General features: G+C 43.2%; 1 protein-coding gene across 5 annotated transcripts in view; it reads right to left on the reverse strand.

The window, feature by feature from the left end:
• The window catches only part of DIP2C (disco interacting protein 2 homolog C), a 270,126-nt gene that overhangs the window by 57,567 nt on the left and 184,888 nt on the right, over nucleotides 1–27,671 (reverse strand). For all 5 annotated transcript variants that reach the window (XM_064162542.1, XM_064162544.1, XM_064162546.1 and 2 more), the window contains 9 exons: nucleotides 25,920–26,051; nucleotides 24,555–24,674; nucleotides 23,463–23,660; nucleotides 15,144–15,235; nucleotides 11,169–11,279; nucleotides 3,577–3,700; nucleotides 2,901–3,010; nucleotides 1,527–1,629; nucleotides 1,108–1,172 (listed from right to left, as the gene is read on the reverse strand). In XM_064162542.1, coding sequence (XP_064018612.1) covers nucleotides 1,108–1,172; nucleotides 1,527–1,629; nucleotides 2,901–3,010; nucleotides 3,577–3,700; nucleotides 11,169–11,279; nucleotides 15,144–15,235; nucleotides 23,463–23,660; nucleotides 24,555–24,674; nucleotides 25,920–26,051 — 1,055 coding nt within the window. The remainder of the gene's footprint in view (nucleotides 1–1,107; nucleotides 1,173–1,526; nucleotides 1,630–2,900; nucleotides 3,011–3,576; nucleotides 3,701–11,168; nucleotides 11,280–15,143; nucleotides 15,236–23,462; nucleotides 23,661–24,554; nucleotides 24,675–25,919; nucleotides 26,052–27,671) is intronic.

The raw sequence follows: 27,671 nt of genomic DNA on the forward strand, positions 1-27,671 counted from the left end.
CTTGTTTTATTGCCACTGCTGGCACTAATCTTTTCTTATCTAGTTTTCTACATTAAGACGAAACAGAGTCTTATATGCTAGTGCTTTAATTAAGGATTACGGATTTAGATTAATCAGATCATAACTTCGAAGTGGTGCTGAAGAAAAGGAAACATTTCCTTCTTTTTTATACTCTAAGCAACTTACTTTAAGCAGAACAACTAAACAAATGCCTGATGAACAATGTCTGCCTGTTTGATGGGCAGTTTAATATCATCCCTGGCTCTGCTAAACTTGACCATATACAAAGACTCGTTACTCAAAAGGGCAAGCAACAGCAACATCCTGTCTAAAGAAATTGATCTCTGTGAAGACTCAAGAACTGCTAACAGTGGTGGGGCACAACTTATTTAGAACACAGGAGAGACAGAAACCTGAGTCATGGAAAAGAAATTAATGAGATTTAATTTTTTTTCTCCAGGTGAGTTAGTTCCAGTGTTTTTAACAAGGTTATGAGAAGCTGCATGGAGTTTAGAAAAACCAGCTGAGTGACAGGCCCAAACCTGATCTCTAAGGTAGTCTGAGATAGTCAATTTCTTTAGTGATTTCTCAGTGGTACTGCCCTGCAAACACTGTAAATGAGCTGCTGTATGGCATACATCTAAGGGCAACACATCTCCACTGCTGGCAGTTCAGGTTTCTGCTTCTGAAGTGTTATTATTACCCTTTGATACTACCAACAGTACAGCACTGAGTGGGAAATGTATATTTGATCCCAGGGAATCATAGCATGTAGGGACTGTACATCCTTGGACCTCCCAAAAGTGACTCTTCAAAACACTGTCAGCTCTTTAAATGATCAGAGACTAGTAAGCACTTTGCAGTAACGTGGTAAGAATGTGGCTGGAGCATTTGACAGGATACATAAAAACACACTGGCATCTTTCCTGTGCTCATTATGGGTAAGTGTACTAGCAGAAGACCATGGGTTTAAGTCACATATGTTTTGTTTCCAAAGCAGAAAACGTTGTATTAGAAGGAACTGTAGGACTTGCAGTTTGTGACAGTAATAACCATATGAGGTCAGTCTATTTTCAAACAGTCACACAAAATAAGAATCATACTTACTGTAAGAATCCCATGCCATAAACCAACATCCTTCTTGAAATCTAATACATTCACAATTGTTTCAGCTGTCCAACAAAAACAAAAGAGAGTTTATCTTTTAGAACATGGCTTTGGCCCAAGGCAAACCCACTCAAAGGAAGGAAGCTTCAGTATAGCATGACTGATAACCTCAAAGCTTAACTTCCACGGTAAGTCTCCACTGCAGGATCTGTACTGGCTTGGACAATCATTTGTATCTCTCACAAAGATACTGCAAATGTGCATACTTTCAAAAAACTATTAAAACTCCCAAACTGACTGTTTAAATCTAGAAGCCCTTGACAGAGATCTATGCAACAGATAAGGCAGGAGCCTGGTGAGAAGCACATTGCAATTCACACTTGATGTTAAGGAGGAAGCAAGGGACTTGTACTCCATACCTTCCGTGTACCCACATGCCTGGGTCAGAGCTTGGCAGTGTGTCAGCAGTGCAATCCTTGTCACAGTCACCCCAAGCACACTTCCATCTTTACATGTTTTGTACTAAAAAGAAATAGGCAGGGAAAGTCAATGTGCAGCGGTTGTCCTGTTTCTCCTAATCAATAGCTAGAGCGTATGTGAATGATGGTAACAGCTAATGACTCTAGGAAGGCAGCAGTGCTGAGGACTTTGAGAGGCATTTGTTAAAAGACACTTTTTTTCAGACAGGCCTTCTCTTTCTGATTGAGGTTTCCCAGGCTTGGTACAAAAATTCCACCTGCTATTTGAGTACAGGCATTATGGAGAACTATTCTGATCAGGTTAATGACTACAGGACTGGCTGGATTTAGCAACCAATAACCTAGTTCAGCCTGATCAGTGCTTGCATTTGATTTTATAGGCCAGCCAATACACCTGATCTTCTCTCTTTTGTGTCCTGTATGGCATAGAATAAGAGCTGGCCACAGAGTTCTTGCTGCCAAGTGGTGTTTGAATAATCTATATGTGTACAGCCTGAAAGACACAAGCTTTCTGATCAGAACCTTGTAAAAGAGCCAAGAGAAAGTAGCATAAAAAGAGGTAAGAGATCACTGCTGATGATGGCAATAATTTTTCCAACTTCAGGCAAGAGTGGCAATTAAAGTAAATTGAACATTTATCTTTTTCCATGATGAAGATAATCAGCAAGATTGAAAATGGAGGCATCTCTGCTTCTGCAGCCCAGTGTTCTGACTGTGTGAAGATAGGAAAACCCTTTGCTTCATTCACTTGAGCTTATTCCTTTTGAATAATCATTTAGATTCAATACTAACATCACTGTCTACACAAAAGAGGCAAAAAGAAGCGGGGGGGGAAGAGAAAAATTAAACTTGAGAGCATAGCTAATTTTCCCTTCCTGATGCTGGTCTTTCAGGGGGAGCCTGAAGCACAAAGCAGTAAGTGACAAGCAAGCATTTGAACAAGAATACCCTTCTCTTTCACAGGGTCTGAAGATTGTGATGTGCAAGCTGAAGCTTCACTGTGAACTTGCTCTCTGTTCATCTCACGGCCAGTGGGCAAGCCCACACCATGACCAAGAGCAAGACTGGCTAAGGCAAGTTTAACATAATTTTGTGTCAGCCACAGAGATGGCATGAACACATTAATGCTAGGAATCCATTTCATTAACTGTTCTGAAATCAATACCCAGTATCATTCATTAGAACATGGCACTTATTTAATGGACTAACCCAGGATGCTGCTTGCTTCTGGGACTACTGAATGAATAGTGATGCTTACCTAACCCAAAAGTACCATATGCAACAGCTCAAGAAGATGCATCCTCATTAACTCACCTCGATGTAAGCTGTGTCATTGTTGGCATCCTTGATGTGTGGGAACCAGTCCCGAGGCGGCTTGGAGAGGTGTTTAGACTCTGTGACAAACCACAGCAGCTTTGGCCAGCCTGAGGTACAAAGAAAAGCCAGCTTTTGTGGAGCTTCTGCTGGACAAAACAAAACTCTTCTCTGCCAGAGTGCCAACACTACCTAAACACTGCTTCTTTTAAACCTCAGTACTGCATGGGAGAGATTTTCCAGAACTGCTTTCTTAACATGGCTGTGGTGACCTCCTCAGTCAACACCTGATGACCTGACTGGGCTCTTTAAGCTGTCATTGATGCAAACGGTTTGCTGCCACTCTTCTGTCAGAGACTACCATCCCTACCACTTAGCTATGGGACTGAATTGTATGAGTACTTCTCATCTAGCACAGCCCAAAGTCTGTTGGCTTCATCTGACTTGTGGCCACAGCTGATGCCAGCAGTGCAGCAGAACCAGCAGAGGGTCAGACCAGGAGCACTCACACTGCTCAGCAGCCGTGAAGTGGAAGCACCTATGCCCATCAGCCAGTGGCGCACACAGCTGGGGCAGTTGCATGCCACAGCTGCTCCAGTGGCAAGTGTTTCTTCATGGGCCTGACCCTCACTCACTACAGCTAAAGGTGTGCAATGAGCATGACAGCCATGCTTACCTTTGAACTGTGGGATCTCCCCCGTGGGGCTCTTCGGCAGTCCTTTATGGCATGCGTCACTAGTCAAGGCCACAGTGACTCCACAGCTTCCAAGCAAAAAGCCTATCTGCTGGCTTCCTGCATCCTGAAAGATGACAAAATGAAAGCAACACACAGAATTCAAGTGACTATCAGCTGAAAATGTTCTTGTCCTTTGGCACACCATCATGAGAGGAAAGCAGTCCCTTTCCTTTAAGCAACTTCACTGATTAGCAGAACTCATTTGTGCCTTCAAAAAGAAATTCCACAACCTGAATATCCTCTTGTCTGTAACAACATAAATCATACAGAAACCAAAGCCATCCAGTGGTCTTTTCAGAAATGACAATGAGTGGCTGGGAGGAGTGACTGAGAGGCTAGAAGCCTGCGCCATCCAGAGAGATCTCTGGAGAAATGGGCTGACAGGAATCTCAAAAGTCCAACAACTGCAAATGCAAAGTCCTGCACCTAGGGAGGGACAAAGCCTGCACACCACCTGGCTGGAAAGCAGCTTTGTAGAAAGGGACCCAAGGGTCCAGGTAGACAAGTTGAAAATGAGCCAGCAATGCCCCTTGCACAAAGAAGGCAAATGGTATCCTGGGCTGTGCTAGGCAAAATCTTGCCAGCAGGTTGAGGAGAGTGATCATTTCCCTCTACTCAGCACTAGTGAGGCACATCTCAAGTGCTGGGTCCATTTCTGGGCTTCCAAGTACAAGACACAGAGCTACTGGATAAAGAGCAGCAAAGAGCTTCTGTGATAATTACGGGACTGGATCATGTCTCCTGTGAGGAAAGACAAAAAGTTGGCACTGCTCAGCCTCAAGAAGAGAAACACCTGAGGGAAAGGTGCAAAGATGACCAAGCCAAGTTCTCTCCAGTGGTGCCTGAGGACATAGGCACAAACTGAAACAGTGAAGATTCCTTTTGAACATCAGAAGACAGTTTTCTACTGTGAAGCTGACTGGCAGAAGTTGACTAGAGTCTCCATCCTTGGATATAGTCAAAAGCCACCTGGACACAGTCCTGAGCAATCTGCTGCAGTTGGTCCTGCTTGAGCAGATAACCTTCAGAGTTCTCTGCCAATCCAAACCACTCTTGATTCTGTGCCAGTTTGAGGAGATAATGCTGGGTCTAGATGCTTTCCTCCGGTAGAAAGCTTTTGACCCTCAGATGTTCTGACTGGAATACAGTGGTGACAGTGTCACTATTTATGCTGATCTAACCCAATAATAATCATTTCCCTGAGCAGTCACAGATACACTTCAGCAGCACTAGAGAGGGTTGAGCATCCATTAGAGAACGCAGATTACATCTTAGGGAAGCATCAAGGGGATACAGGCAGTGAGGTCAAGAAGCCATATGTAATGATTTTCAAGACTAGGCCATAGCTGTTCTTCAAGAGATGCTGGGTTTCTGCAGCATCATGCCAGCTTGATGTATGGTATCTTGTCATGGTTCACCCATGAACCTTACATCTGCCCACTAAGCTCTTCAGCTGAGTCAAGCCTGAGATGTAAAAGCACACAGGAGTATTAACCCATTTTTCACAGCATGATTCTACAGAAAGCAGCCTGTGGAGTCTTAAAAGATCACACTAAAACATCTTTCAATCAAACATAAAGCACCATGGAAGCAACCAGAAACAGAACAATTGTCTTAATCTACTGATTTATTCAAAAAGCATACCTGCATCATGGAAAGAAAGCCCCAAAGCCTATTTGAATAATTGTTTATGTAGTCAAACAAAACAACCTAAAATGCAGGAGCAATCAGATCAGAGGAAAAACAAAAGCTTAATTGTTTCCCATACTGCTTTGAAATATGTTAATGGCACCAATTATTAGAAGTTTGACAGCTGAACAAACAATGCAGGACAATTAACTGATCTGTCAAAACTCTGCCATGTCACTCTTTCCATGCAGCATGACTGCTTTTGCTCTTGCAGAACCAGCAGGCATGCAAAAGCTGAAGTTCACAAGGTACTTTTCCAGGTTTTTTAAATTAAGCTCATGCATCATATTCTTCAACAACAAACCAGACATGCCTGAGGAGTGCAGGCTGGATGGTTGTCCTTGGAGGTCCTGCAGAAGGAGTGCCAGGAAGATGAGAGCTGGAATGCTCCATGGAGAACATCACTCCTTGGGCAAGTCACAGCCTCCGAGACTTGCAACTTTATGTACAAGGGAGGGCACTGGTTTCTTGAATTACCAGATCCATACTACCATGAGCCAGTTTCCCACCAAGTTCAATCTAAATATGGCTACCAATGCAGGCATGTATGAGAGCTCCTAACTGGCAATTAAAAGCAACATTGCATGGAAATGTCATAACTGACTGCAGCAACTGCAGCACTCTCAATGTTCAACTAAAAAAGTGCTGTAGCTGTCTATCTACAAAAGGCTGCTAACAAACCCCTTCCTCACTGTACCAGGGTAAAGTCAGGAGACTTTCAAGATATTATTTTTTCAGATTTCAGAGACAAGCTATTGGCTTTTGATCAATGTAAAAGGAATGTCTGCAAAGCTGAGAACTGCTTCTCTAAGTAGAAAAAAGAAACCAAATCATCTGCTGCCAAAATAGAATTACAAACCAGACATCCTTCCCCCTTAAATAAAATCCCGCTCCTGCCTGCAAAGGGAACAGATTTTCAGGGCACGCTGTTTTGTCAGCAGTGTTTTTTCTGGTGTAGCAATTTATGCTAATCTGCTACTTTGGCAACACCTCACTTGCACACACACTTTATTTTGTGGGGCTAGAAAAAGCCTCGTGAAGCCAGTGGAGACCAGCTGAAACAACTCAACCAACAGTCCCAACTGCATATGGGGAGAGACTTGCCACTGAAGGCTCTTTGTCAAAGCCTTCACAATCCACAGCTTGAAATGTCTCATAATGCAGGTGGAAGGCAAAAGACAGAGATGAGGTATTCTGCTATGGGGTTTGAGACCAGTTGTTGACTTTGGAACTGTCATTTTACATTTCTTGAAGGCACAGCACTTGCTGAGGTATCAAAAATGAGGTCTCTATAGCTTTAGACTACGGCTGCAGACACCTAGAGAGATCAGTCTTTCAGATGAAGTGATCTGGAAAGGCCTCTCATTGTAGGTAGCCATTCAAGGTTCTCTACAGACTTTTATTAAAGGTTCCCTAAAGGTTTTCATCAGTACCTGGAGGCAAATTGTCTTCCTGCTGCAGAGAGTGATAATTCATTGTCAGGATAAAAAAAATCCCCCATGAGGTTGCATTTCAGCATGCTGTTAGTGTCACTTGGCAATGCTTTGTAAGAGTATCCGTGTGAAGGAAAACATTCATGATCCCTTCTCTCTCTGTGAGAGTGCATGTCCTTATCTAATAAGGAAGGAAGGAAGAGACAGCCTGTGCAGAAGGTGGTCTGATGAAGGTTACTCCTGTCTACTTGCAGATCCCAGACTGCCTTCAAAAGGAGAACTCTGCAGTGAAGCACGGCAGACTGAACTGATCGTGTTTTCTGTAACAGTGCTGATTTGAGCTCCGTTTGCCCTCACCTCACCAAACATCTGCTGGGACACAACAAAACTCAGGGGTAGCCTCTGGAGTGGCAGAGGGCTGCCTGCTGGAAGCACACGTGGCATTACATCCAACAGGGCAGGAAATGGTGTTGTGACTGAGAAAGATTTTTACATGCTTCCATCTCACTGCCTGTGAAAACGGGCCATAAAGATCTGTGTGGAATTGCTTTGGTTCTATGTTCACAGCATCTGATCTAACACAACTATGAATGTGCTTGGAGGACAAAAATGTTATTTTAAGATTAAAACTGATTAGCTCCCCTGACTGTATCAGAGCAGAATAATAATTTTCATGGCACTCATCAAATGGAAAAATACATTAACCTAAAAAATAGAAAGAAAAAGATTTGAAAAACATGTTTTTAAATCTTTTCATAAGGGAAATAATAAATCACAATTTGAAATAGAACCTAACATATTGAAAATCCCCTCTCATCTCCTTTGATGGCACAGTCTGTGATGTATAGCCTGCACTTCACATCGTATCACAAATACAATGCAACAATTTGTAATACTCCAGCCTCAGAGATGATGACCAGAAGTGGCAGCTCTGAAGGAAGAGCTGTTGTATACAGCACAGTGTGATAATGGCTGGGAAACAGAAAGCACTGGGGAGAGTGACCCTGTTTTGAAAAACCAAAGCCCACAATCCATGATATAGGCATTGCAGTGGCATTAAAGCAGGGGAAGAAGAAGAAATAAAAGATGCTGTTTGCTCTGTCACTGCAGTGACTCCTGGCTGCTGCTCCTAGAATAAAGAGCCTGTGATTTTAGGTTCTAATTTCAGAGCTGATTACCCAAGTCTAAACACCTAAAGCCATGTTGAGGCAAATGCCAGTGCCTAGGGTTCTGCTGACCACCAGGAAGCACCCTGGGAACAGAACTGTAGTGGAGAATGATGTGTGGTTGCTGAGTATCACAGCCAGAGGCCATTAGACCAGCCTCCTGAAGTTCTTGGGTGAAGTACAACTAATCTTAGGGATTCTGTCAATGCAAAGGTGGGATGCAGAAGGAAAAAGCAAGGAGGGATGGATCCTCATCTAATCATGAACTGGAAAAAAGCCCTGCCAAATTCTTCACAAACTTAGATTCAAAGGAAAGGGAACAGACGGAAAATCTAGAGGTCTCTATTTCCATGTGGCTATAGATGTTGCAGAGTAACACACGAGCCAAGAGGCTCTCTGGCTGCAAGCACTACTGCTCCAGATTAAACTGCCAGGCATAGAAAATTTGCAGAGAGCCTCGAAAAACTCTTCTTTATGAAAAGTCAGAACAGTATTAACACTGCTAATCCAAAACTTTATATATAAAATGGGCTCCCTGAAAGAGCTCTTCCAGTATCACCTCATTATTCTGTAAGTCTGTGTGAGTCCACAATACAATTTTTGGTCTATTTGTTAATTCACATCTGTCTTCCCAAAATGAAACCAAAAAATGGCCACTGCCAGAATGCACTGAAGCATGCAGAAAGAGAAGGAAATAATGGGAAAGCACAAAAGAACAGTCTAGGCCATTGTGTGGTGACACGAATGGCATCTTCCCACGGATGCCAGAAGCAATCTGCTGTCATCTGACCAAGCAGAGGTATTCCTTCTGGGACTACTCAGAATATGATTTTCATCTCATTCTTTCCACTCCAGTTCCCATTCCATATAAACAAATGCAGAAGTATTTGCAACAGTATATGCTGCAAGACTGCGCAGCTTTATTTATAGATCAGAGATCATGTTGCCTTTTTAACTGCGCCACTGACATCTCTGTTATCGTTCTATCAATTCAACACTTAGGGAACTCAACGTTAGGGAATGACCTTGGCAATCATTTCTGTATAGGCATGGCCAAAACTACCCTGATATATCAGCCTATACCCGCATGTTTTAAAAGTAAACCCAACCACCACCAAGAGGTTCAGGCAAGTTAGGAGAAGTTATCCATCTGACAGAAGATTATTTACTGAGACAGCTGGATTGTATAGTTTACTGGATGGATGTGGTATCAGATGTTCAAAAATAAATCAAATTTACACTTCTGCATGCACTTTAAACCAACACTAAACTGCAAATAATAGTAACCAGGAAGACGTTATTGGATTTTTTATCCCCCTAAGCCAGGCTGCTGTTTTGTTTTGAATAACAAAAGCAGAGTTGCCCTTGTGAGCACTCTCTGCTAAACACACATGGTGTGCTCCTGGCTTTTGTTGCTACATGTGAACTCTCTGGTTCATACTGAAGTCATGCACCCAGGTTAGGCGACTGCCTCAGGCTGTCTCTGGGCACCGCACTCGTGTGTGAAAGCCTGGCGACAGCCCAACACAGATCCACTGGATTCATACTGAAATCCTTAGCCCTGTTCCTCAGCCATGCCCACCTTTCAGCGCCCTCAAATGCAGTATTTCACAAATGATGTAACAACACTGCTCCCCAAAGCAGGCAGACCAGTTGAGGTGCCATTCTCTCTCCTTGCAAGGCCTTTCTACTTCACTTGTACCTTTTCTCCAGTCTTAACCAGCTAAGCTGGAGCACTTCTTCTCTCCTCTTTGTCTCAGTTGCCACTCTTCCTCCGCCTGCTTAGCTGCTCTCCTGTCTGCTCAGCTGGATCATGGCCTTTTGCTGCCCGATCCACTCACTGTCTTCCCTCCACCACCTCATCAGTTCAGCCAACTGTCCTTTCCTCCAGCTACCAGCCCTTCTCTCTCCTGTCAGCTTCTGGTTTCACCATGGCAAGGGCCCACCACAGACGCTGGCCAGGACATATGTGAGCATAATGGAGAAATGGTATCAGCTCAGCTTATCAGAGATGAGGAAGGTTCAGACATACTCAGTTAGGAAGGAATCTCCAGGCATTTTCAGCTGATAAATTGCTATGTGAGATGTGCAAACCCTCAAGCCTTTATGAGTGCTTACAAACTTGTTTCTGCAGCTTTTCATTTGAAAGGCAGGGTGCCTTTCCAGGGAACAAAGAGCTAAGCTCCTGCTCCAGGGTGCTGTGACACCAGAACGTTTCAAAGAAAGGCCCTTGACAACTGAAAAACTGAAAATGTGAGCAAAGCAACACATTTCTCCATCCCTTTACCTGGAAACAGCTCATGGCTTCAGCCAACATTCCCCAAAAGATTTTACAAAGAAAGCTTGTAAAGATTAAAGAAAACACTTTGAGTGCACAACTCCAGATCAAGTAGTTAAAGGAAGGCAGTATTAGTGCCAGTTAATAAAAGAGGGGTTACATAAAAGGGTATTTGGAGAACCTTACAACATGTAGCCAGCCATGCTACAATTGAAGAGCTTTGACAAAAAAACCCCAATTTGTAATGAATAAATGCATTTTGCTGTGTTTACAGCCTTCAGGGCATGAATCCTGAAATAAAAAAAGGCAAGTTCAGCAGCATTGGTGAAAGCTCCCCAGCTGTGGCTCACCTACAGCACTCAGTCCTCTCCCTCACCACCTCCAGGCTCTCTTTCTGCCTGGAACTGCTGAAACAACCCTGGGTGTATCAGCTTTTGGTTAGCAGTGGTCAGGTTTCTCTAGGAATGAACATTCTGTGGCAAGAATACCCAGATGTAATTGGTTCAAGTGCCACCCTTGGCAGAGATGACTATGGTGATAGGGGCCTCAGAACACATATGTACATACAGACACAGGAGAAGGCATGTCCACAAGTCCTTTGAAGTAGCACACCCGGCACTAGTGGCACCACGAGATAGCTTGGATTGCAGGGACAGGTGGAAAACGAGCAGTTGTTGCCAATTATTCTTTGTCACTACTAACACCAGAATTCTTTGGGAGGTAATCCATCTAGGACAAGCAGAGTTGTTCTGGAAAATTTTCCTCTCCCTCTCCAGCTGAACTTGCGCTTGCTGGAATTGCAGGCACATCTTCAGATTTTCCATAGCAAAGAAGCAGCTATTTATACCTCTCCACACAGCACTGTCTGCGTCCCCAGATTCAGAGCTAGTTAGCTCAACAGCTAGCTGGGAATTGTTCTGCCCTAAGTTTTAAAATGTAGTACAGAGAATAAATGAATTTCCCTACCTTTCTTGTAAGTGGCACTTCAATAGGGACGGGGACGACTTCCGCAAGCAGGCAGCCATAAAACGCTACCATGAAAGCAGCAGGGTCGTTGTTAGGAAACACCAGCGTTACCTGCAACAAAGTCAGGGAGGAAAAATGGATTATCCTAGGCTTTGGACTGGAGCTTCCATGCTTCCTTCTGGAGAGAGACGATTAGCACAGCACTCCTGTGATAACTATTCAAACACTTCATGACAGGCAAATGAGGAACAACCAGCAATTTGTTCCCATTGCTGTTCCCTTGTTCAACACTTTCACTTGGGATGTACTGGAATATTTTCATGCTGTGTTGTTTCCCACACTGACAACACCTTTCATCTGGTTCTCAATTTACTGATTGTTTTACAGATGTTAAATAACCAAGTAAATTGAATTATTAGAATTTTACATTCTAATTTAATAATTTGCTTGATGTTACCAAACCCAAAGTGTATCTGTGACCAATTTGGGTTACTCAGCTTATGCCATCACGTCAGTCATTAACACAATCTGCTTTGTCTCACTTCACTTCTTTCATGCCACAGTTTCATACTAGGATTGGTGTGTTGTCCAGCTGTAGAGGCAACCATGCATGATTGGTACTTAAGAGAAGCAAACATCATATCCAGAGCTGGCCATACTGCATGCCAACCTGGGCCTGGATTTGCTGGACTCCACAGTTCTGGAGCTAGGGAATTATTTAGATAGAAGAATGCAAAAAGAAATGATAGCAAATCACCTGTAGGCTCATTAGGTGCCCTTCTCCCCTCAGTGTGCTCAACTATACAGCTGACTTCTGTGGGCACTGCAGACATTATCTTAGATCCTCCCAGGGTAGAGGGCAAGGAGAGGTGAGAGGGCAGTCTCGCTGAGGATCCAGCAACCTGGAGTCCACACTTCTGCTTGCAAGGGCAGCAAATACACTGCTCCTGCTCACTGCAGAATGACCTTGGGGGCTAGATCCTGTCACCATTTGTGATCTCCTTCAGCCAGATGGATGTTCTCAGCTCCTGTCTCAAACAGCTGTAACCCAGCCAGTACCTCTACTGCAGGATCAGCTGCAGTGGCATCCAAAAGGCACGGTAAATGACTTACAACTTAGCTCCTTAGGGCCTGCACACAGGATCAGAGTGCATCTTAAAACCTGCTGGAACTACTTAACAATGCTCGAGTTTTGACTGTGTTCCCTTCCACAGTAGCTCTGTGGAAGGGAACACAGTCTCATCAAGTTTTCCTGCACACTCCCAGGTTCAGTTACTGCGGAATTTCAGTGTTTCCAGAGTTTTCACATGGCCTTTCACAGAGGAACTAAAAACCTAAACAACCTTGCCAAAAAATATGCTTTTTGAGCTGAAGTCTCTAACTTTCTAACTGCTATGAGGAACTTCAGAGAAGATACAACACTCCTAATGCAAATGCTGGGGATAGCTGTGCAGATCTTGCTGCATGCATCCTATGTGCACATACAATGGACAGTCCCAGGAGAAACGGACAGAAAAGGATTTTGCTAGAGGCAGAGAGGACGCTGGAGTGTGCTGAGCCTAGCAAACATCTGAAAGATGTTGAAAGATCCCAAAAGATACTTTAAGCATTGCTGAGTTTTGTGCTGATCTCTGCTTACATAAAAGTAGTGAAAGTTGGCTGGGAATCTTTGCAAAGGAGCTGACAGAGATAGAGAAATCTCACTGACATCCAGTGGGAATGAGGCATTAACTTCCCCTCCACAAAACATTAATCACTAACAGACCCGTACCAAATAAACAAATAATATTTGTAGAAGCAAAAAGGGGTAAAGCTGGAGCAAAAGAAACCACACAGTGTATATTACGAGAAGAGAATCTGGTTTTCCCAAAGATATTTCAGAGAGCAAGCTTAATTTCCAGGCAGCTGTCTGGGGTGACACAAGGTTACGTGTCTGAAGTGACTGTACAAGACAAATGCAGCTTGTTGGGTACTGTAACAGCAGAAAGAGGGAAACAAGTGCAGGCATGTTCATTTATTCTTTGGCTCACACAAAGAGCCTAAGCCATGACCATAGAATCAACCAGGTTAGATAGACACATCCAAGATCATCCAGTCCAACCTATCACCCAGCCCCATCCACGCAACATGATGTAATGGTAGTCATGAAAATCAGAGGTTGCATTGATAGAAGATGCTTTTAAGTGGAAAAAAAGCCTTAATTATATGCAATATTAACATAAGGGAACAGTTTCAATCCATTAGAAAAGACCAGAAATATTTAAAAACTACTTTTAACCCTTGTCATGCAAAAACACATGATTTAGAATAAAAAGCTATCTTCAAAGAGATCAGAAAGCCTTCATGTTACTACAATAAGGGCTTAGGAGCCAGAGTGGCAGCCTAGAACATCAGAAGCACAGGAACAGCTCATCTTCAAGACAAAGCTGCTTCAAAAGATCATGCTTCTCTTGCACAGGGCTGCTAGGCAAGGTACATCACAAAACAAAGGATATGCTTCCAGCAGGAGGCTAAAAGCATTTCTTTCACTGTAATCCAGGTGGCCTTCTTTTAGAAGAGACACAATTTGTTCCTTCTATGTCTTGCACTAGCTAAACTTGCAGCTTGCTGCCTGAACTTAACCACAAATCCTTTCTTGGGCTCAGGAGACACCCCAGTGAGTGCTGCAGTAAATCAATATGAAGATGGCAAGTCAGCACACAACAGAGAGGGAAATGTCCCATGTGAACTTTACTCCTTTTTGGAGCTTTCTGGGTGGATTGTGTGGATATGTACACTTGAACAATTGCTTCTTCTGCTGTTGCTTAGTAATCCAAGCAAAAGAGATTCTTCAGTTCCTACTCATGGCTGGCTGCCAATGCAGGAAGTAATTCAGATAAAGGATCTAGAGACCCTTTAGCTAAATTCTTCAAGATTTTTTTTATAAAGACACATAAGAAGGATTGTTAGATTTCATTTTGCAATTAGTTTTTTTTTTCTTCTGGGAAACATTACTGCATCCTTCCATTTCTAGAGCCCCAAGAAATGTGTACCACAGATGTATTTCTCACATGTGGCACAGGGGGACCAAGCAAAGCAACAATTTTAGAATTGATATCAGCCCCTGGAGGAGGAAGAAATTAATCCCAAACTCATGACTCTAAGGCAGGACTAAAATCTGCATTTCTGACAAATTAGTTCTGCAATAATTGTTCCTTAGCTTAAAGACAACCTGGGATGGTACCTGTGGAAAATTCTGTAGAAGCTCTGATGGAGAAAAGGGGCAGCATGCTCAGGCAGCCTCAAGAGACCAAGGGGCAGGTTTGTAAGACCCTCACCAGCAGAACCACAGGATGCTCTGAACTTCACTGAACAGCTTCAGGGGTTATCTCTGTAACCTTTGCTCTCTGTGGATTTAACCCACTCACCTGGATTCGGCCTCCAGCAGTAGCTGCATTTGATTCAGGAGCCATGAACAGAAATATTCTCCACGCTACCAGTCGTAATCTCTTTATTTAACTGGCTAAAGAAGGTGCTTACCGAGCTTGTCTTTGTCCTCTGCAATGGTTCTCTTGTTTCTACCACCTCAACAACTACAAAGTTCTCAGTAAGTTCTTTTTTACTCACATGACACCTCCAGGCTCCATAAGCAAGGTTCTGCTAAACAGACTTCTGTTCTACATCCAAAAAACACTTGACTTTAGACACTTTCAAGATTCATCTGGTCAGGAGGCTGGGACACCATGTCTAGACCATGATTTTTCCAGGAAGGTTGGAGCAGATCATACTCGAGGTCCTTTCTAACCCAGCATTCTATGATTTATTTTGCCATTCAAATCATCTGTCCAAATGATCAGTCTATTTGAGTACAAGGCAGATTTCACTCCTCCAATATTTCACTTCATTAATCTCCTCTGAGAACCCCAAATATTTCATTCTGTCTCTGTCCACATGAGATATGAATTACTAGTAAGTAAAATCCACTGAGATACTCACCCTGTCTCCAGGTCGTACCATTGGTTCTTGTTTTGTGCCTAATTTATGTAGTATATTGTATGCAACCTTCATACTTCTGGTCCAAAGTTTGCCTATTAACATAAAAGTTTTGAAATTAGAATTCTTCTTATGTTTTACAAGATTATTATTAAAGAGAATGAATACCTGAGCAGTGAAAAAAGAGAGTAATTCTATTAGTTTTTCAACTAAATATGACACCAATATTGTGAGTAGTGGAAATATTCAAATACTGATCAGAAGCTTTCTTTGAACTTGTTTTTAAAGTAAGAATAGTTCTTACTTTGGAGAAAATGGGATCTTGACTCTAAATATTTGCTGTTAGAGATTACTAACCTCTAGTTAGAGGTTACATCAAGTGCAAAACCATCCTAACACCCTTAGCTGTAGCAAGCTGGACAAGTTGCATTTCTGCCCAGACTGACATCTGAGGGTGTTATCCAGATTTCCTGACAGCACTTGTCTTACCCCAAACCACCCAGAGGAAAAGAAAAAGAGTCCTGAGAAGTAGAGACAAAGCAAAAAACTCCAGCAAACAGAAATCCCCCTGCAGTCAAAGGGGCACACTGAAGCAGCAGGGACCCTCTAACCTGTAGCACATCCATATGTCTCTGCTTCACATTTAATTTTGGCCTTTCTTCCATTTAATTTGTCTTTTTCTTCTTGCCTGCTCCCATACTCTCCACTTTGTCAGTTTCATTTCGCTCTCCCCGGGTACCCTTCCTTTGTACTCTCCTCCCCAGCATCATCCCTCCAGCTCTGCATTTAGTTCATCCTTAGCGAGACCTCACTCCAATATTCTTTAAAGGAAGATTACCTCATCAAGACCTGGGCACGTTATGTGCCTTCCAGTAACCCCTGAGTGATCAGCAGCTCTTGCAGACAGTCTTTATTCAGAGACCTTGTGACCTCCATTTGAACACTACAGAGCACAGCAGCCCTTGTTCAGGGCTGGCCCCTGCTCGCTTCAGTCTGACAGTAACAAATCTGCCGATAACTGAAGAGCTGCCGGGTTCTGACAACAGGTCACCTGTCGGCTCAGCAGTTCAGCCTCTCAAACCCACAACCAAAACAACCACAACCTGGTTATAAAATGGATAATTTAAACTGCAAATCTGATGTAAATATAACTTGTGATGGGAAGGTAGGACCTTTCTTTTAACTCTGCAGGAAAACTGGAAGGGTCACTGCTGCTTATGACCGAGTAAAAGCACTATACACAATTACTTCTTACAAAAACTTCCTAGCATCAAACTGTTTTTTCCACAGTACTCCAGTACTTGCAAGCTGAAAGAAATAAATATGTCCCAGTTCTGTGCCACTGGAAACTCAGTATGGGTACAGGACTACACCAGCAGGATTAATCTTCACAGCACTGTGGCAGAACTACCTGCATTTGATGGAAAGAAAGTTTTTAAAAGCATCCCTGCTGCTACAGTCAACACTTGAAGTTGACAAGCAAGTAGGATAAAAACAAGGATCCCTTCAGAAAGCAAATGATCTTCTTCTTAAAGGTTTCCAACATTAAAGTTTCAGTGGCAACAAACTTAGAAGAGCAATTAGCAATGATACAGAAGATTGGAGAATGGAAATCAAAAGCCTGGCAAAGGTTCTGAACTGCAAGAAATAACCATCTTTACACAAAACACTTTCCAGCTTAAAATGAACATTGAATTTTTAATTACTTTCCAGAGAGACATGAAGGGCTGCTGTGAAAAAATTGTCTGAACTACAGAGATTAAATCTGTTACAAGTCTTATATTTGCATTTGTGACACAGCCACCCTGATTCTTCATCTATTAAATGCACCACCTTACAGTATTTTCCTTACAATCTAAGGTATATTCACATCAAAGCAGGAGATGCATTCTTTAAAGAGTACCAAGGTATGCAGCACAACCATTTCCACCTAAGTGATGTGAGAAAATGCAGAAATCAAGTGCCCTCAGAGACTGAGAAAATCTAATGCAGTACTTTATAGCAGTTTTAAATAATGAAGCCTAAAAATACATCTTTTCATAATGCTCTTCCACTAGCCTAATTCTATTTCAGCTTCTGAAAGAGTAAGTATACAAGGTTGCCCCACTCGTTTCTCACCTTTCTGTTTAAACACACTTCAAGCTGCACGAAAAACGCCCATTATGTCTTCTTACGATCAGAAAATCCCCAAATTTTGTGTCAACACAGCCCTTTCTGGCTTCATTTACTGGTGCAATACCAAACTGTGCTCACCAGCCAAGCTAATTGCAGGTGTGTACAGGCATGGAACCCAGACACTGGAACAAAGAGGTTGGTGTGCATTCAGCTGGGAAGGAGCTGGGATACGTGGTCTCTCCCGTGGCTTTTTAAAGCTCCGTAACTTCACTGCAGCGCTTGCAGACTGCCTGCCCCTGGATGCTCTGCCTCTGCTCTGGTGTGGGCAGTGGCAGCCTGGGGCAGGCAGAGGCCACGAGGCACCGAGCACAAGCTGTGCAGATCTCCAGCTGGATCCTGATCAGCGTGAAGCTGGCAACGTCTCTGCCAGGGTACGCAGCTGTGCTCCAACACAGAAACCAAAAGCACTACAAAAGGAGCAGCAACCCAGAAGCTGGAGCCAGGAACATATGAACGATCAGGGACAGATCTGTGGCTGCTGGATAGGGCACAAGCTTCTGACCAGCAGTGGACTGAACCCTGTGTTTACTTTGCCACTTTGGCTGTTCGTCCCCCACCAATGCCCCAGAGAACACAAAAGATAAAAGCCCCCGGTAATGAAGGATGTTATAATAAAGGAAATCCCTGGAGCATTTCCTTCTTTGGTCTTGCCCAGGCTGCACTTCAGCGCAGTTCTCCCTTCACAAACTCGAGAGGTCGTCAGTCTCTGGGAAGAAGCCAACTGCTAAAGCCTCTCCCACAAATCCCCAAGCCGTGACCTCGCTGTGACCTCCACATAGTGCCACATCTGCTCCGCAGGAGAGGGAAGCCTTGGTGAGGAGCCCAGCTGTGCTTCATCCAAGGCTGTTGCTCTGAGACAGGGTTTAGTGCTGCTGGGACAATCCTTATGTGGGGCAAACCCTCTTCACTACAGGGGCTAGAGTGCAACGTGGCTGCTTGGAGCTGCTATGGATGTGCCCTGTTGTCCTCAGCTGGGGCCAAGATAAACACACTGCTACTGATACTCTGCTAAGGTGGCTCAAAAACAGGAGAGCAGGTGTAGGAAACTCAAGCAATAGATTCATGCCTCAGTGAGCAGAGCAGCTCATGTTTCAGCTCAGTGTTCTCAGCCCTGCCTGCAGCCCAAACATCCTAGGAGGTTCACAGAAGAGCTTCTCAAGCTCATTTTGTAGAACAAAACTCCAACAACCTCCAGTTAACACACCTTGCCACCACCACAAAGCATAACCTTGTCCCCAGCAACCACGACTTTGCATGAACTCCACAAGATGATAAGAAATGGAGCTTTTCTCTGTATGTTATGGCCTAGCTTATTTCCTCAAACACATCATCTTTTTCTAGAGGTGATTGCCCCTTCCTTAGCCACTTCTGTCACTCGCACCAAGTGCTGCTGCCAGGCTTGCACGCCCTAGCAGCACATTCATGCAGGGAGGCCTTTAAAGCTCTCCATGCACTTGTAAGCCGAGTGTTCCCCCTGCCCAGCAAGCACCAGCACGCGTGGCTGTCCTGAGTCTGAGCTGTACCTGGCAGGCGTCGTGCACACAGATAGTCCGGGCAGGACGGGATGGTGAGCAGCTGTGCCAAACGCTGTTAACTCGTGTGGGACAAGGCCCTTTCCTCCTGCTGCTGGAATTTTGATTTAGTTGAACAGTTGCAAATCTACACCAGTAACGACATATTGCACATTTTACTCCTATTCATTCTTGTTCTTTTTTTAACAGTCTCTTCAGAGGGCAGCATCTTTTACCAACTAAAGCTCAGCAAGCTGGAGTCAGTTAATAGCCAGTCCCATCTGGTTAAGCAAGGTGGGGTACAAGTAAAGGAAATCACTAGGCCTTAAAAACCACACTAAAAGGATAAGACAACAAAAATTGATTGATTTCCACATGGCACTGAAGTAAATCCCCTTCCTATTCCTTTGCCCATCTGTAAGAGGACTACACGCTTGTGTTTAATGTAAAGAAGGTTACAGAAGAAAAGCTGTATCAGAAGAAAACAGAGAGAACACACCACACAGTTTCCTTATCCTCAGGATGCTTTTCAGCACCACACAGCACCAACTCAGTACAGCCAGTCAGTGATTGCTTACCAATCTCCACGCACAGTGCAACAGCCAGAGTGGAACTGCAAATGATTTTGTCAAATATTCATTTTCCCAATATTAGTACTTTTTTTCTATTACAGAAACAAGAGCATTTATTAAATCTGGTGTCAATGGCAAGTTTCCTAATGCTAGACAGGAAACAGGATGCTTTCTTCACTTTGCAAAGTACTAGCTGCTGCTCTGTTAACCCTTTATTCATAAGCTCTTTACATCCATCCTGAGCAGCAAACAAAGCTGTTCTCTTTTGGAAGCAAGAGTCCAAAGGAAAAAAACAAATCTGTTATATTGCAGAGAGTGAAAGACTCCAGACACACTCAGAAGAGAGGTGGCCTTGCTATTACAATGCTTGATCACAGATTGTAATACAGAGATGTTTAAAGTATTTTTCTGTCTTTTTTCTAAAGAAATAAAGGCTTAAAGTACAGAACAATCACAGCACTGACATTTATCTGGAGGCTTGAGCCACGACCATCCATACCTCTGCAAGCACTGAGTTATTTCAGAGATAAAGACAGTCTAGTTATGCAGCTACTTGTCGAGAAGAGTCTTGATTCCATCTCCCTCCTCCTAATAATCATGAAAATCCTGCCACATGGGGGCCAGGTTACATGCCATGGCTTGGGGTTTGCTTTTTTTGGTCTGTTGTAAAGTTTAAGCCACCTCACAGGATCTCCAGTATAACCTGCATCACATTTGCTGAAGCAGCATGACTTTGGTCTCAAAATACTTACAGTTGCATTAAGCAGTTTTTCTCAGGGGCATTAGGAATAAACAATAAAAAATAAGTAATTTTTCAATTATTTTTTTTTCCCCTCCATGAAATCAAAATGGATAAAGAAAAAAAAATCCCACTCTAACCAAAGAGCCTTCTCTGCTCTTTTTTTCACTAGCCTTGCTGTTTCCAACAGGCCTCTGACGTGGGACAAAGTGCATTAGAACTACTGAAAATGGTTTTTAAAAAGTCTGATTACAGAAAGGAAGGGAGATTCTTTGAGTCAGATGTAGTTAACTGGTATGTACTTTGGTTTTAATAATGGTTAGAATAACAAAGATCAAAACTTGCTCATTCTCAAATTATTTTCAGCTTTTTACTTTTTCTTCTGCCTTTCTGATTCCTTTTAGCATTTTCAGTAAGAATACTAACGGTGATAACATAAACGCTACATGGAATTTAATTGTTCTCCATTCACATTTCTCCTCTAAGAAATCACTAAAAGCCTCATAATTAACACCAGCAACAGCAAAAGCAGAAGTCTGACTATTCTGATTAACTCTGAGTCAGAAATTGTCCTCTTTTCCTCAAAGCACATATTAGGCTCCTAGTCAGAATTCAGACTTACACAAAACCTGATAAAGACATCCTTGCTTCCTGTATCTCAGACATTTCCATTTATGCATATTCAGTGATTTGATTTATAAAGGGATAGTGAATAACTTCACTAAGATGTTCTCCACTTAACTGAGTTCCCAAAGGAACAAAATATTTGAGAAATAAGTGATATTCAGTGTCTTACTAGAAAGGGTTTAAGAATTCTGAGCACATTAAATAAAGATTACAGCTGGGGCACTGAGAACTTCAAGAACTAAGGCAAACTGCTTCAAAAATCTGCTTGCAAACAAAAACCCTCTACAAGTGCAGCTCTTCATTTCTTCTCTCCACAGCAGCGTAAGACACAGGGAGGGAAGCAGTCCTGATGGGACAAAAGCTCCAACGACAGGCTGAGAAAGGCACAGGAGGTGTAAGGCGGTACAGACTAGATGAATTTCTGCAGGAGAACTGGAAGGCAAAGGATGAAAGAGTCGATTCTCTAAGCTAGCTCCCCTCAAGGGCCCACAGCATACCATGACCTAGGACACTCACCACTCAAATCCACACTAACTGCATCATATCTGTGTCAGGCCCTGTGAAGGAGGGAAACCTGTTCCACTAAATCACATAAGGTGGTCTCACCACATTAGTCTGTCACTGTCTGCCATGGTATATCATAGTTTGGCCGCTTTCAGATGCTGCTGGCCAGGACTGCAAAAGAGTTGCTAGGAAGACTTTGCAGAAGGAGGATTTTGTGGACTCGCAGAGAACTCCTTTTTAGCATGCGAGGCCACCAAGGCGAAGTATGAAAGCATCCTAGACAGATGCAACAAGCCATCTGCATGCTTGCAGGGCCAGAGTGAGCCTGCTGCAAGAACCCAGCCTCAGGTGACAGGTGGAGTGAGATTTCCCTACACAGGTCCAGCTAAGGTCTGCATTGGAAAAGACTTTCTCTGAAAACAACCTGCAAGGTCTGGACACAGAACAGCTGCCCGGGTCATGTCTGACACTCCAATTAGAGCCTGAGTAACGGGCAGGAAGCTAACACCGTCCACAATTATCCAGAAAGGAGGAGATGAAGATGCTTTGTGTTAAGGATATACTAAGATGGGGTATGATGACCTAGCTGTCAACTATCGAGAAACCCCTGGCATTCCAGTTTGGAAAAATGGAAAGAAGATTCATCCACGCAGAAACAAGAGGTTGGAGAAGATGCTACGTGTGAAAACAGCAGGCATCAAGAGACATCATGCAGGATTCTTCTCTTAACTGCAGAGCTGGAAGGTGAATGAAGAGGATTTCCATGAAGACAGAAGAGGCTGTGAGAAGAAACTGAAGGAAAACCAATCATCAGATGCAAAATAAACGAGATGCACAGTGCCCACACTGCTAACATGCCAAAGGCTGAGGCTGCCAAATATTCATCAAAATAGTGATGATATGGAAAAATCCTGGTAGGGTTTCCTTCAGCTGGAGAACAACCTGAAAGCAACTAAGACACAAACTCAGAGGCTAGGGCAAGTCCTTAATACTGGCATTTTAAAGTTTGAGTCATGCACAGCAGGAGATGGAGGTGCACACTGATCCCGTGTGGTAGGACTGTGGGTTAACTAACACTACACAAGGTTATCACCACAGGGGCCAGTGGCTGTGCTACGCACAGGGGTAAAAACTGATGAATACAAATGGCTGTGCTGAGTTCGAGGCTTATTGCCTAGCAACAGTCAACTGCTCACAACTGCTAGAAAATATTCCAGACATAAAAGGTGGATTAGCTACAGCAAAATCGTTCATAAAGCCATCCATGACACAGCAGGTGGCTGCAATGTTAACAGTCATTTCAATAAGAGGTGTCCTTTAAGTCAAGAAAAGTGCCATGGCACAGTGAATGGGTATTTCTCACAGAGAAAAATGCCAGCTGCAAATCCAGTTAGCAGAGAACAGCCCACCAAATCTTGTATGGTTTGTAATTTCTTTTATCTATAAAAGCAAGCAGGAGAAAATGGAAATAAAAGAATTAATTTTTTTTCCTGACCTCAGGAAACTACTGAGAGGCAATAGCAAAAACCATATCCAAAGTACCAAAAACGTGACTTTTAGTACCATTTTTCTCATGACTTGGACAATTCTGAAGAGGCGTTTGGAAAGAGTTACCTTAGGGCAGAGAAGCAGGTTAGGTGGCTCCGCAAGCCACGTGGATGAGTTTCTCAGGTTGATCTGCTCAGCCTACAGCCCTTCAGGCAAAGCAGGACACATCATCAGGCTCTGGACAAACTCTCATGTTCAGAAAAATGGTCTGATTCCCACTACCATTTCATTTCCTTTCCTGCCCCATTCATTTAGGGCATTCAGTAGCTGACACGAATGTTCTGCCAACATGGAATTGCTATCTCTAAGTTCTTCTGCACTTGCAGAACAAAGCCTGGGGAATATCCATGTTAATCTTCAGGAAAATCTGCCCTAGGATGTATTTCTATTTTCAAAAGGTGGTTTTCATTCATAATCTGATTCCATGGGTGTATCTGCTCAGCTCTTTTCCTCCTAGTGAAATAAATCATCCTATAATACCTCAGCAATTCACATTCAGACACCAAGAGCTTCAGAACTGTCTTTACTGTGACATGCAACAGATGCATCCTCAGAGAGCCTTCTTCACAGTGTATTTATGCATTCATGGCACACTCAGACACTGTATGCAACATGTAAATGCAAAAGGAGACTGAAGAGTGCTCACCATAAGTGAGGATGTAGAGTGGCTTCCCATTGGTATCCATAGTGGTTAGGCAAGGAGCTTTGGGTGAGATGGTTCCCCAGCGCTGCAGAGCTGCTTCCAGAGAAGGTGGCCAGTTTGTCACCACACCGAGCTGCTCCCCACGCATAGCCAACATCTGAGCTCCTTCTGGCTTGGGCTGGTTTGGATCTGGCTGTTGAACTTACGATTATAAAAAGATATAGAGTTACCACGTAAATTCTACACCTCGTGTACACTTGTGTAACCAAGAGAATAAATCACCTGTGCCAGACAGCCTGAAATAGCAACATGGCAGAAGGGACTGAGATGCAGCAGAGAATTACAACAGAAGAATTAACTTTGAACTTTAACAGAGATGAAGCAACTGAAGCATCTCAGGAACGCACGTGCTTATCCTTACCCTGCCTCTACACACAGGTAGTGGACATGCTGGGGCAGCATGCATATATTTATCTTTGAAACAAGCAACTTTTCTTTATTCCTAAAGAGCAGTGGAGAACATTCTTTCCTGGCAAAAATGTGGTCATGAGATAAACTAGAGATCTACTAAAATACATTTTTTCAGCAAGTCATCAGTAACAGACTGATCCAAGTCATGTTCTGTTACAGTGCTTTCTTACAAACTACTGTGAAGGCCACTCAGATCCTGGCAAATCTCAACTCTCCAAGCACCAGCCTTCTTAAATACAAATCCATTTTTATTGACTTTATCCTGTCTCCACACAAAGGATGTATAGAACATTTGACGTGCTCCCTCACTCAGGTTTTCTCCTACAGGTGCTCAAAACCAATGGCTGTAGCCCACAGCTGAATGCTTCAAAGTAAAACTTCCCTTCACTCTCTTTTGTTCTTTCTTTGCAAGCAGAACCAGGAGCTGAGCACAGAGAGAGATTTTTGATTCTCTGGCTCTATGTCCAAGATCACTGTTAAGCAGATTCCACTGAACGCTGATGCTTTTTAGTACTTGCCAGTATCTGGAGGGCTTGCTTAGCTCTCTAGGAGTCAATAAGTGAGACAAACATTTTACAGCATTTTAACAAGCGTTCCCCAAACCTTTTGGAAAAGTCCTTTTACCTTCTAACAACTCCTCAAAGTCATCTACAAAGAACTCTCTCAAGGGTGGTCGCTTGGGCCGTTTTAGTGTGTTGACCAGCTGCTGAATCTTTGCTGACACTCTGCTGCTCACTGGTACTCCTGCAGGACAGGGATCAGTGCAGACATCAGTCCACCGCTGTGCTGAGCACCACCAGATGTTACGTGGGGTAAAAGACAGTCTAGGGCTTCAAGGCCACCACAACTACAGTTTCATGCCATACTGTGACTCCAGTATTCAACATGAGGAACATTTCAGCAAAAAGGAGCAATAATGCCTAGTTTAAATAAACACAACACAACAACGTCAGAGTGAATGCGCAGTTAGAGGAGAAACGTGGCATGGACTGAAGCGAGAGAACAGAGGAAAAGCCCTCCCTAGAGCAAATGTCAGCAACCTTAGGGAACTCCCCTAGCTTGCACTGCCAGCAGTCAATGAGAAGAGAGGCACTGGCACTCCCCATGATCACTGCTCAGACCAACACTAACTAGTTTGCAGCTCAGCAAAAGGGTCACAAGGTCCTGCTCCATCATTTATTCTGGGTTGCTCTTTATGCTGTCATGAACATCTGTCCACATCTTCGTATCACTTCAGCATGATCTCGTGTTCTCTGAACAGCCAATTAGCTCCCTACAGCCAATCCCACGGGTTAGCAGTCTCCAAAGGGAGTGTGCTTGCCTACACAGCAAAGTGGCTCTTTCATAATACAAGCCAAACAATCACCTCCTCCTCCCTCTTCATGCAATATTCATCTTACCTGTTCTTCAGCTAACAGCTTCCTGCCACTGCATTGCAGGAGTTTCAACTTCCCACCCTTCCATAAGGTTGACTCCAAAACTTTGTTGAAATGTTTATTTAGAACTGAAGCTGTCAAGTTTAGATGTGACACACTTGGTCACAATTCTGCACTCTGCTGAAATACTGTTCAATGAGTTTTAGAAGAGAGGAGCAGTGAATAAGAAAGGGTTTCCAAATAATAGGTTTGTTTAGAAGAAAAACCTTCAGAAAATGAAACTTCAAGCATGTCATTTCTCAAGATGCAGCCATCCCAGCACATTGCTTTGCTATTTTAAAAAAACAGATCAGCTGTAAGCAGGCAGCATGACAAAAGCAGATCTGAAGAGATTCACTGCTTGCTTTTGCCAGACTGTTTCTCCAGGGGATCAGCTCTGCCGATTAAGAAATATCTCTTTGTGTTGGCTTCATTTATACCACTCAGGTCTGCAATGATGCTGCAGTGTGGGACATGTTCTAAGTGCCCAGAAGAAACAAAGATCAGATGCATACAGTAACCACTAAGAAAATGACAATAGTCGAAAGCAGCTCAGTTTTGCTTTGTGACATACCATCACCAGTCTCCATAAGTTCAGCATTTCCATACTTTGGTGCCACCCGTGCCGTTGATCCTTGTGGTCTTTCTACTTGTATTGAGTGTTCTGAGGTGTAAGTGGTAACATCTGGAGGGGCAGAATGATTTTCTGTGAAAAAGAAGTACAAAAGTTTAACCATGTACCTCTGGTAATGGCAGGCAGAAAAGCAAAGAGGAAAAGCACCAAGATCTGGACAAGTGCTAAAAGCCAGTTCACAGGACGAATGTATGCAGCTACCATTTGCAGTATGCTTCTAAAAAACAAAGTTTCCACTGGTTAAAACAGGGCTTGTATACCTGCAATCACACAAATGATAGGCTAAAAAATGATACAGCCAGGTTGTTCTCCACTTGACACTTCATTTTATACTGTTAGAGCCCCAGACAAATACATTTCTCATAGATCACTGCATTGCTTTTTCTCCATAGAAAAAATGCAGCAGCTGTCGATCACTTGCAAGTGAATCTACTCACTTAAGGAATTTATTTGCCTACTAGGCAAAAAAATTAAACCATAGCAGGGTTGGAATCCAGGGAAGAGAAATAAAATGTAAAGAAACATGAACTTTGCATTCTGCATGGACATTTGCTCGTCTGCTCTGTTTAGTCAGAGTTATTTCAATTCTTATGCATCACACAATTTGGTCTGAGTCGTGCCAGCACTGCTGAAAACTCCACAGAACTCCTGGCTGTTTTTTCACAGCTTGCTAACTCAGCATGCTGCCACAGCTGGTTCTCCTACATCTGAAGTCTGAGGCTGTAAACCTGCATATTTGTACTGTTTTCAAGGGTTATCTCATAACTTTTTCCAGGTTTTTATCAGTGTTGGAGCTGATGGAGATAAGCACCATGTGAAAACAACTTCTCTCTCCACTGACAGAAACACCCCCCAGCAGACTCTGAGCTACAAAAGAAGGCAGGTCTTCATCTGTTGCTGCTGCAGTGAAGAGGAATTCACTCCATTTTACATTGGGGTGAGAGCCTTTAAAAGGGCACAAATCCTGAAAAAAAACTTCACCTTGTTCTGAATACTGTTCCTGATGTGCTTTCTCTTACTTCTGTCGTGTGTAGTTTCTCTTACATTTGTCCTACAAGCATTACAGTGCTGTGACTCTACCATTACACCAACTTATACAGCAAATTTTACCTCAAATGTAATCATAAAATATTTTCATGAGTCCTGAACTTTGGATCACTGTAATTCCTTTGCATTATTTCCCAAATGCATGCACCATGAAAACAGCTAACTCATGTTTATGGCTGCACATACAGGAACAGGATGATGCTATATTAAGTGTCTGCTTTGATATTCCTCGCAAGAGACACAATGAAGAGGCTCCCAATGTCTGTAGTTGTTACATGATGTTCATAGTGGTGAACAACATAAGGAGTTAACCTTAGCAAAAGCTGAGTGAATCAAGTTGAGGTGGCTTTTATTGTGCAATGCAAAACTACCTTGGATCCTACATGCATCCAGCTGAGCTGTTCAGATCTGATCACATCCATTGCTATGATTCTGCTGAAGTAAACACCTCACATTGCGCTGTAAACTGATGCCTGAACAATGTCTTCATTTTAGATGATTTGTCATTGTCACCTATTTCAGACTTGGCACAGTTTCTGCCCTTGCTTGCTAAGTGGCAAGAGTGTTTATAAATCATGACTGAATTACCCAGTAACAAAGTTTGTCTTCTGGTTTTGTTAGTTAAAATGCAGCTTGCTATGCACA

This window comes from Pogoniulus pusillus, chromosome 23 (genome assembly GCF_015220805.1).
Source record: "Pogoniulus pusillus isolate bPogPus1 chromosome 23, bPogPus1.pri, whole genome shotgun sequence".
Classification (NCBI taxonomy): domain Eukaryota; kingdom Metazoa; phylum Chordata; class Aves; order Piciformes; family Lybiidae; genus Pogoniulus; species Pogoniulus pusillus.